General features: G+C 44.8%; 1 protein-coding gene across 1 annotated transcript in view; it reads left to right on the forward strand.

Moving 5' to 3' along the window:
• WNT3A (Wnt family member 3A) overlaps positions 1–10383 on the forward strand; it is an 88488-nt gene extending 78105 nt beyond the window's left edge. The window contains exons 3-4 of the mRNA XM_074850213.1: positions 6654–6919; positions 9904–10383. Coding sequence (XP_074706314.1) covers positions 6654–6919; positions 9904–10383 — 746 coding nt within the window. The remainder of the gene's footprint in view (positions 1–6653; positions 6920–9903) is intronic.
• The last annotated feature ends 428 nt before the right edge of the window (positions 10384–10811 follow it).

Below are 10811 nucleotides of genomic sequence, written 5' to 3' on the forward strand. Positions count from 1 at the left end.
TACCCTGCTCACAGATTTCAGGGCCAGCAGGCCATTCATGTTAGTATAAACCAGTAGTGATGCCTGCATATTTTTGCAGCTTCTGTGAGCTCTGACTCACCAGTCCCATTGGATTTCACTTCTGCTGTTCAGAAAGTAGTTGTGCCTGCAAGGCTGTCAGTGTGAGCCTAAAGAATCCCACTTCTCCTGGGGGGGGTCACCATCAACTTAGCAACTGATGAAGCTTGGGCTCAAAGTAGCTCTGAGAGGTACCCTTCAGAGCTGAGGCTTTCCTCCAGCCTTGGCTTCAGTGTAGTTGCAAATAAGGAGCAGGCACTGACTTTTACACCATCAGTGCTTCAGCCCCTGCATCCATGGTGAGGAGCATTTGGTATTAGTCTTTCTGGCATCCTTCTTTCTCATCCAAAGTGGTGCAACATTGGCCTTTCATTCAAACCCTTCTGGCTTAGTTTTCACCATGGAGGTGTTCATGGTTGACCCTCCCCACAAGGGAATAGCACAGTTCTCCTCCCGCATCTAAGTAATGTGACTCTCTTGATGGATTCAAGGAGACAACAGTGTGCTGATAGCAGTTGGGTAGTCCTCTTTATGCTACAGTCAAAAATAAAATTTACCTCACCTGAGTCAAAGACTGGTTTCCAAAATTCTCAAAGCTCACTTCACATATTCCTCACCGTCTTCCTCCATTGGACAACGCCTTCCTCCCCTGCAATCCCCATGATGTCTAACCTGCAAGAAGAACCCCAACCATAGTAATCAGGGGGAAACTGAGCTGTTAGGACAAGCCCCCAGTGTAAGAGTCAGGGCTGTGCTGGCTCCAAATACCAGAAGTACTAGTCTGCCCCCAGTTTTATTTCCAGTTTCTTGGTTCTTGAGGTTTATTTAGATTTATTTCTTTTTTTTAATCCAGAGTCAATGTAGTGTCAACTGTTGTGCAAATCCTAGCATGACAGTTGTGGGTTTGTATCCCCTCAAGCCAAGGAGGGAATTGAAACCCCTTCTCACACTCCCTGGGTACATGCCCGACTAGACAAGTGTTGGAAAGACTTTACAACTTCCACCCCTCAGAGATGGGTGTCTGGTGTCTGAAGTAGCTGAAACAACAGCTAGCTTTCTCTTGTCTTTTAACTTTGAAAAACAAAGCTCAGAGAAAACAGCATGTCTCCTTCCCACAATCCTGCTATGATATTTTCTCCATTTTACCCTGCTTCCTAGGTGACTCTCCCAGGAGCACTCAAGAAGTCTGTGGTGTCAGAAACACCTTGCAGCCACACCATTGCAGTGTCTTTCTTTCTTTCTTGCTCTCTTGCTCTCTTGCTCTCTTTCTTGCTCTTTCTTTCTTTCTTTTCTTTCTTTCTTTCTTTCTTTCTTTCTTTCTTTCTTTCTTTCTTTCTTTCTTTCTTTCTTTCTCTTTCTCTCTCTCTTGCTCTCTTTCTTGCTCTCTTTCTTGCTCTCTTGCTCTCTTTCTCTCTCTCTCTTTCTTTCTCTCTTTCTCTCTTTCTCTTTCTTTCTTCTTTCTTTCCTTCCTTCCTTCCTTCCTTCCTTCCTTCCTTCCTTCCTTCCTTCCTTCCTTCCTTCCTTCCTTCCTTCCTTCCTTCCTTCCTTCCTTCCTTCCTTCCTTCCTTCCTTCCTTCCTTCCTTCCTTCCAAGACTGCACAGATCTCACTGTTTTCTTTTAAAGAGCAATCAGTGGAAACAGCAGTGCCCCCTTTCTAAAATACCCCTTAGTTCTTCGAGCTGTGGACCAGGACACAAGACTTGCAACTTCAGCTCTCAACACATCTGAAGGTGGGTTGTGTTGCCCTGTCCCAGGAACTTGTTGTTGCCACCAGGCCACTGTGCAGGGAGGAAGGAAAGATTTAGGGTGTCAAGAGTGGGAACAACAGGGCTCAATACTATGGTAAAAAGTGGTTAAAAGGGACTGTAGCTTTTTAAGACCAAAATAAACCATTATGTTCATCTTTCTACATCACTGTAGTCCTTCCTTCCACATATCTATCAGGGATATCTACCTGACCTGGGGTTAATCATTTAGTCATGCAGAAGAAGATTTAGGGAAAATAAGTCACTGTCTGGACAGAAGAACACTTGAGAACAGGTTTCATATATTCATGCAGTTATTCATTTGCCTTCCTCATCCCACATCTTGAGGACCCTCTGCTCAGCTCCAACACCTTCTACCCAGAATTCTGAAGACATCACTGAATTTAGCATTGCAGGCTCCTGAGGAGATAAGCAGGATTGTCCTCAGGTATATGGATAAGGAAGCAGAAGCACAGGCTGACTAAAGGATTTGCCCAAATTCACATAAAAATGCCCTCATCCTCAGGCCCCTGAATTCTCATATTGATACTGCTCAGCCATGTGTTTTTGCATCCCAAGATGTTTCTGCTGCTTAGACAGGGTGGTCAGAGGTGTTCTGCACAGGACATTCAGTCTCTCAGCTTCATAGGCCGGGCTTCTTTGGAAACAGTTTCCAGAAGTGACCAGTGACTTGGAGAGCTCTGTATTAGGGGGCGTCTACAAAGCATCCCTAAAGACCCTCCGTAAGTCTCAGCACTTTTTCCACCGACAGCCAACCCCCACAAAAGGGTCCAGAACAGAGTACCTTGAAGTGCCAGCCGCCCAAGTCTCTAAGCCCTGCAGGGAAATTCGGGAGCAGGCAGGAATTAAACAAGCTGAAGCCAGAGCTTTGGTGACCTAGTGCTGCACTGAAAACAAAGTGGTTAAAATGCTCTTAAGTCAACATCCCTGTGAGGTATTAGTCCCTATTAACCTTCTCTTGCCAGATGACTTTCCAGAAACTCTCTTCAAGTCCTAACGAGCTGCTTGTCTCCTGCTACCAGAACCACCCAGAGAGGAATGAGGCGACCTGACAAATATACTGCACTTTCCTGTTATCTTTGCTAAGTCTCTTGCATTTTTATATGGCACCTTAATAACCCCTCATTTCCATTACAAGTGCATGCTTTCCTTCTGCTTATCTGTATCTCTATACACTCCTTCTCCATTCCTGCAGCCACACCGCCTCCGGCTACCTGAGGAGCTCTTCAGAGCTCAGCAGGGTCAGGTCTGCTCAGTAATTGGAGGACAGTCCTATAACTTAGGAGGTGGCAGGACGTGATTCACGCGATGGCGCTCTTCCATCTGCGTCAATATTGAACTCGGTGCCTTAAGTTAGGGGTAGGAGATGTAAACCCAGTGCCCTAATTTCATGGAGTCATTAAGAGATCAGCTGCAACTTTCTCAAGAGACAAACTCCTAACCTCAGTGCCCGGGGCCAGATCTCAGGTTCTTTGCTCTGCCTGCCTACATTCCCCAGGTAGTTACGATCAGATACAATGCTATTTGCTTCCTGTTGTGTGCTGTTAAGTGGTGGCTGCACTCCACCCCAGGGGTGGCTGCATTTCAAAAGCAGGGGAGTGATTACAGCCTATACAGGCTGTAAAAGGCATTGGGATCTTTCTGGGAAGAGAAGAGCTGAGTATAATGGGTGTTTCTTAAGGCAAATCCTATCAATACCCTCCTGGAGCTGTAGGTTTTCTGCAATATCTAGCAACAGTGAAGAGTTTAGGTAACAGGTCTGGGGTTTAGGATTGGGTATCTACAACCAAAGCTGTCCTGTAATATCTTGTTTAGCTACGACCAAGTCCTGGCAAATGCACAAATTCTGCAGACCCTCTGGCTGCATTGCCTGAAGCTCCCTTGTGGTTTGGTGAGCTCTGCACCTGTATGCACAGAGAAGCACCTCTGTTCTGAGCTAATGGCTCCTGCTGAAGCCCAGGTGGGATCCATGACCTGTGGACTCCTAAGCCAAGGCCATCGCTCTCATACCCACTCAGGAGAAGGTTTTCTGCACAAACACCATGGCTGTAGATGCTTTCTTTTCAGTCCCAGCATGGCAAGGCACAGGGACTCTCCATGGCATTTGCAAACATCAGTTCAGCACCTACAGCACCTTCCCAAATAGCCAAAGGCCTTGGATCAGGTCTCTCCTCCTGAGCAGAGGAAGGGGTGGTTCCCAAGACATGAGAGCTAACCTATCCAAGCAATGTGCTTTAGCCATTACAGCTGTGAGACAGAAGGGGGAAGAAGAAGAAGAAGAAGAAGAAGAAGAAGAAGAAGAAGAAGAAGAAGAAGAAGAAGAAGAAGAAGAAGAAGAACAAGAACAAGAACAAGAACAAGAACAAGAACAAGAACAAGAACAAGAACAAGAACAAGAAGAACAAGAAGAAGAAGAAGAAGAAGAACAAGAACAAGAAGAAGAACAAGAACAAGAAGAAGAAAAAGAAGAACAAGAACAAGAACAAGAAAAAGAAGAAGAAGAAGAAGAAGAAGAAGAAGAAGAAGAAGAAGAAGAAGAAGAAGAAGAAGAAGAAGAAGAAGAAGAAGAAGAAGAAGAAGAAGAAGAAGAAGAAGAAGAAGAAGAAGAAGAGGAAGAATTATTATCATCTTCCTCTCCTGTCCATGGCACAGCAGCATATCAAAAGGTTTCAAGATTAGGCCACAATGGGAGGAAGTGGAAGGTGTGTTAGCTATCCTCTGGTCAGGTATTATACCTTCTACCTCCCTGCCAGAGGGTAATGGCATTCATCCTACCAACTTATCTAACTGGCTTCTATGAGAAGCCTTTGCCTTTCACAGACCCCAGGTCTGGTCATCAGTGTCCTTGGAGACATCATACAAAGATCCCCACCCCCAAAATTTGGTTTTTGGATCCCACCTGGGCTTAGGCAAGTGTGAGATATCAAGTTCTCAGTCCTGTTAGAACTGAATTCATCTGTTCAAGCTCAAAAGCTAAACTTTCACACAGCTCAGAAACTACATGGTCACCATTTGCAGGAAGCTGAGATCCTCTAGGCTGGACAGATGCTGAATAAGGGTTTTTCAAAATCACATTGTGGAACTGAGGGTTCCTGCATTTTCCTTTTTTGGTTCTAGCCCTCAGTGACTTACTAACCTCACGATGCGCATTGACAACATGTTCCAGAACATTGCTCATATCTTCGGCTTGTAAGTTCATGCACATTATTTGATTTGCATATTGTTGTGTTTGGTAGTCTTCCCAAAGTGTAGCAGTGCTGCACAAGTTCTTGCTTAAGCCTTCAATCCCGCTGGGACTGCTCTGCAAGCATGCAGCTTTGATTTCTCCCCAAGAACATGTTGGCTTTTTCGTTTGGCATATTAAACTCTCTTTGCATTAGTAAAGCCTGGAAGCATCTAAAGATTAAGCCAAAATGCCCAGGGAAAGCTCAGATCAGCAAAATACGGTGCAGAGAAGGTTTGAGCGGTTTTGAGTAGGCATCTCATCAGCTGATGCAAAGCTCAGGAGAAGCTGGTGAAGTTGCATCAACTGAAAACCTGACCTTCTGCCTTTATGGATCCATTCATATTTCAACACTGTCCTAGCCTAATCATCTGAAAGGTGTCAGAGACAACATGCTTTCTTGGCTAAGGCACAAGGTGAGCTCTTGTGGGGAATGGGATAGGATGTTAAGGGAGGCCAGTTATCAGAATCATTGTGACATCTTAGCATTGCCTCAAGGGTTTAAGAATAGCCCTGTTCATGACAAAAATGCCATTTTTCTGAAGTCAAAAAGCATTGCAATGGTGTTTTCTGAGGTGTGGTGTTGAACTCTAGGGTCATTTCTAGTGAGTGAAGAAACATAATGAGACTAAAACTGAGGGGAGGGGGATAAAAACTGGTATTTTGGTATATTCCCCATTTTCAAAGCAGTTTGAAATGTTTGGTTTTCATTTTGACACAGTGTAGAAAAAACACTGTCATGCAGGAAAGCCAGCATAATGCTGAGCTGCCCTTCCCCACCCATCTCCAGCTAGGATGAAAGGCTATGAAGGAAGGTCTTCACAGAGAGTAAGGCTCCTCAGTCCCTAACCATGACATCTTTTGTCTGATTCCACCCAGCATCCTGAGGCAATGGGCAGAAAACGAAAGTTCATTTCCAGTCCCCTTGGCAGGGCCCTTAATTAGATAAGTGAGCAAAACTTTGGATAGATACAAGGTGCCATATGTTGAGCACTGTCTTTAAGTGAGCTAGACAGCCTAGGAAAAAGAAAGTGGCCACAGGATGGGGATAATGCTTAGTTTACATAATGAGGATTAGGGAGTATCTGGGCATCCTGGCATTTTCCCACCTTCCAGACATCAGCAGCTCTCTCAGTCGAGGAGGAGGAGGTGCTTTACCGGTTGCTGGTCCCACCACTAAGGGTGGAGGCTGTCATTAAGTGTAGACCTGCATTTTCCATGTTATGGGAACATAGCCCAAATTCCGTGCATCTGAAGCCAAGACAGCAGCTCAGGGTGCAGCTATGCGGTGCATTGCCATTCCATATGCCCCCTGAAACTCAGGTTTGCACTGCTTTTTGTTCTGATGTGACCCTATCCTAAGACCTTAGGATGACCTTAGTCTAAACTTCCTGGCTGACTTTGAATCAAGCCCGGTCCTGTCTGCACAGGAGCTTATTTCCTAGTATAGGAAAACATCTTTGGAGGAGGTCCAAGGCAGACCATAGGGAAGAGGAGATTTTCCTGGTCTTCTGCCATGCCTTTGAGAGAAGGTGTTCACGGGGCTGATCAAAGCCATGCGTGGTCCCTTCACTGGCCACTATTCATTGATTTCTCTCTTCCACAGCTACCAGGGAATCAGCCTTTGTCCATGCCATTGCCTCTGCTGGAGTGGCTTTCGCAGTGACCAGATCCTGTGCCGAGGGCTCGGCCACCATCTGCGGCTGTGACACCCGTCACAAAGGCTCTCCCGGGGAAGGCTGGAAATGGGGGGGCTGCAGCGAGGACGTGGAGTTTGGGAGCATGGTGTCTCGGGAGTTTGCGGATGCCCGAGAGAACAGACCAGATGCTCGGTCTGCCATGAACAGGCACAACAACGAAGCTGGAAGGACCGTAAGGACATTTAGTTTCACCTTTTCCAATCTCCCTTTAATCTTTTCTTACCTGCCATGATAAACGGTGGGAGGGAACTGAGGGGAAAAACGAAACATAAATCTGGGCAGTTTTACATCATGAAATGATGATACCTGCCTTATGAAAGTTCTTGTCAGGGATGTACCTGATCTATGAAACCTACAAGTAAATTCACCCACCCAGATGTAAATGTCTACCTTGGAGTCAGTTGTCCAGACATCTTTTACAGAGAACGGATCAAGACAGACAGGTCTAGGCTGGGATTTCATCCCAGCTTGAAGGAACCATTTGAAATAGCTCAGTCAATGATGTTCTAACTGTGCCCGTTCCCCTCCATTGGCTGTAGGAAGAAGGTGAGCTGTACAGCCAGAGACGTCTGTACTGTAGACATCTGAAGTTAAGAGAGATGGACCCGGGTTTATGTAGAGGATTCAGCTTCTTAAGCAATTGTATTTTAATATAAACTGAGATACCCTGAAGTAGCCAGTCTGTCCTTGGGCTGTTACTGGGAAAGACTGTGTGGCTCCTGCAGGTCCTCCGCCACCTTGGGACTGATGTCTTAGACACCCCTGGAGTTCACAAATGGCATTAGATGCATGTGTTTAGGCAACCAAGTCCTAGTTTGAGTGCAGCTGTCCATTTCCCTGATATCACCACCTTGCTCCGTAGGCTTGAGGGTGGGGAAGAGCAGGACAGTATTTCCCACCACCCCTCTTCTCAACACTGTTCTATTTCCCAGGGGATATTTAAAGAAAATAAAAGGGAATATGACTGGTACCTCCTGATTAAACTTGGACCATGCCCCAAAGCCAGCTACTGTGTTTTCAGCTCAGTCATGGACCAAAATGTATCAGGGAACAGAAAGCACAAAATCTCATCACAGTGACTGTCTCATACACAGTGAATCTTTTCCATAAGGCGGAACAATCCTAGAAAGAGGACATTCTCTTTTTCATCTCAAGAATAGCCCTTCAGTACCAGAAGAATGTAATCTATGGGAAACAATTTGTGAAACTGAACCACAGAGCTCTTGCTAATGGAGACCATGCTGCAGCTTTTCTGAGATAACAGCATTTTTTCTCATATAGTAAACTTGAGATAGCTTATCCCTCAGTGGAGGAAAGATATCTCACTGTTATCAGAAGAAATTAACGTGGCCTTGTTCCCTCAGCAGAAGGCCTTACACATGTCTAGCAGGACATAGGACTGTGCAGTGAGCTATAACAAAGCCACCACAGTAGTACTCTTCTAGGAAACAACTGTCCTCAGGCAGGCTAGGACTTCGGTCTCAGTTCCTCAGGCAGACACCATCAAACTCCAGTGGAGTTATCCCACCTCACACCGCAGGAGAGCTGGTCTGAAATAGGGGATACAACTTTCAAAATGGAATATCACCAGAAACAATACATTTTCTTCAATGTAGATGACTACAGGCAATAATGTGGTTTCCTCCAGCACTGGCCCAAATTATCCCAGGTACCCCAAGGTATCATGCATTGCTGGTGGCAGTTGCTGGGATAAATAATGATACAAATAGGACTGTGGAGAAGCTGGGTAGAGTGGAAAGGAGGGATTTACCGTAAAGTGAGATTCCTTGGAAAAACTGAGCTTTGAACAAGCATCCCTGTGATCACAGGCCTGCAGAGGTCTTTTTACTGTAAGTCTTGTTATTGACACTGAGTTATTTTCAGATGTTTTACAGATGTCAAAGGTTAGAGAACAGATGTCACACCATTAACTGAAATTCTATTGTTCTATAAAGCACTAGTGTTTTCCATCATCACCATTCCAGCACTCATAGGACAGCTCTTCCAGGCCTCCATACTCAAGCGTTTCCAGCTAAACCTGAGACATAGGCAATGTTTCATACTAGTTCCCATATGAACTCAAACCCTACGACTCTGCCAGAAACTTTGATTAAGTTCGGCATGATTATATGAACCAAACATTTTGTGGTTCTCTCTGATCGCTAATTACAACCTCCTTTGCGGCGGGTGATACTCTGTAAATAACACAGGAAAGCACCTGGTGAACACCAAGGTGCTGATTCATGGCAAATCTTTTAGACTCAGGCTGGCACTAGTCTGTTCATGTACCTGGAAATTTGCTGATCAGTCTGAAAAGCAGATTATCAAGTAAGTTGCATAAGGCTGTCTCCCACCTCAGAATACTGGAGGGCAGCACCTCTAGAAACCTTTAGACTAATTTAATAAGAGGTAAAAGCAAATAGCAGACTTCTGGGATCAGTAATCACTTTTCCATTTATTCCAGGACAGTGTTTTATGTTGGAGTCTGAGCCTTTCAAAATCAAAAGTTGGGCTGCTATTCTTTTTCTTTGAAATGGCTTTAGAAAAATCACGAGCCTGGCTTTAAAATAAAAATACATTACTTTTTAGGTTTCTGAACATAGCTGCAGCAAGGCTAGAACCTTGTTTGCTTAAGTAAACATGAAACATATGTAAAAGATGGAATTCTGTGCTAGACGGTTAGGATTATTCATATTTCTTTAATTTCCAGTGGAATAAATACACATTTCATTTACGAAGACATTGTTTTAGTAGGTTTGTGTGGTTTTTGCTTCTCTGCCTAGATGTGTCTGAACTGTGTTCTTGAATGACCTAATGTAATATTCACACATGAACGTTGATAAGATAGAAGTTAGTATGCACAGAAATCTCTTCAGCCTTTAGTGAAAGCACTTGCTAGATGCTTAAAGTTGGGGTGGGAATCAGAGATAGTCACTGAAAACAATAAAGTTACAGAGGTTTTATCTGCCTTAGACCAGCATCTGTGCAGGGCATTGACTGGAAGATAAGGTGGCTTTTGTTCACAAGTGTGTGAATATATCTACGAAAACACTGCAATTCTTTAGGAAATCCTGGCTAAATAGCAGAATGCAATATGTGCTTTGAATATAGGCTAATGTCTTCCTTCTTCTTTGCCTTTCCTCTCCTCTTTTTCAGTCTATTATTGAACTCATGCATCTTAAGTGCAAATGTCATGGCCTCTCAGGCAGCTGCGAAGTGAAGACCTGCTGGTGGTCTCAGCCAGACTTCAGGGTCATCGGTGACTACCTCAAGGACAAGTATGACAGCGCTTCTGAGATGGTGGTGGAAAAACATCGAGAATCCCGTGGCTGGGTTGAGACCCTAAGGCCCAAATACAACTTCTTCAAAGCCCCAACTGAGAAGGACCTAGTTTACTATGAGAACTCACCAAACTTTTGTGAGCCCAACCCTGAGACAGGTTCCTTTGGGACACGTGACAGGATCTGTAATGTCACTTCCCATGGGATTGATGGTTGCGACCTTTTGTGCTGCGGCCGTGGGCACAACACAAGGACTGAGAAACGGAAAGAGAAGTGCCACTGTATCTTCCACTGGTGCTGCTACGTCCGCTGCCAGGAGTGCATACGAGTCTACGATGTCCACACGTGCAAATAAAGCAGGCAAAACCCTTCACTGGGCTCCAAGTGGAGAAACGGATTTGAGCCTACTTCCTCCGAGGTTGCAGACATGAGAGAAGTCTACTTTTTTGATATTAAAATAATAAAAACTTTAAAAAAGGCTAAAACTGGTTGGATAGAATAGGTCTAATGACTTCTGGGCTATCCTGAGGTACACCTGGCAGTCACACAAGTTATGCCCCAACAATGTCTCCTGTAGGAGAGAGCAGTTTTTCAACCAGTGAACAACACAGAGCTGGAAAGAAGAGCATTAGCAAAAGCATGGATTTACTCTGCTCTCACCCACTTGAAGTGACTCGTGTGATTAAGTGTCCTTTGAAAGACTTGCATCTTCCTAAGTATCTCCTTTTCCCTCAGCCAGGCAGAGGTTGTGTTGGACAGCAGCACTAAGCTTTCTGAGATCTA

The sequence above is a fragment of the Strix aluco genome, chromosome 1 (genome assembly GCF_031877795.1).
Source record: "Strix aluco isolate bStrAlu1 chromosome 1, bStrAlu1.hap1, whole genome shotgun sequence".
In the NCBI taxonomy this organism is placed as follows: domain Eukaryota; kingdom Metazoa; phylum Chordata; class Aves; order Strigiformes; family Strigidae; genus Strix; species Strix aluco.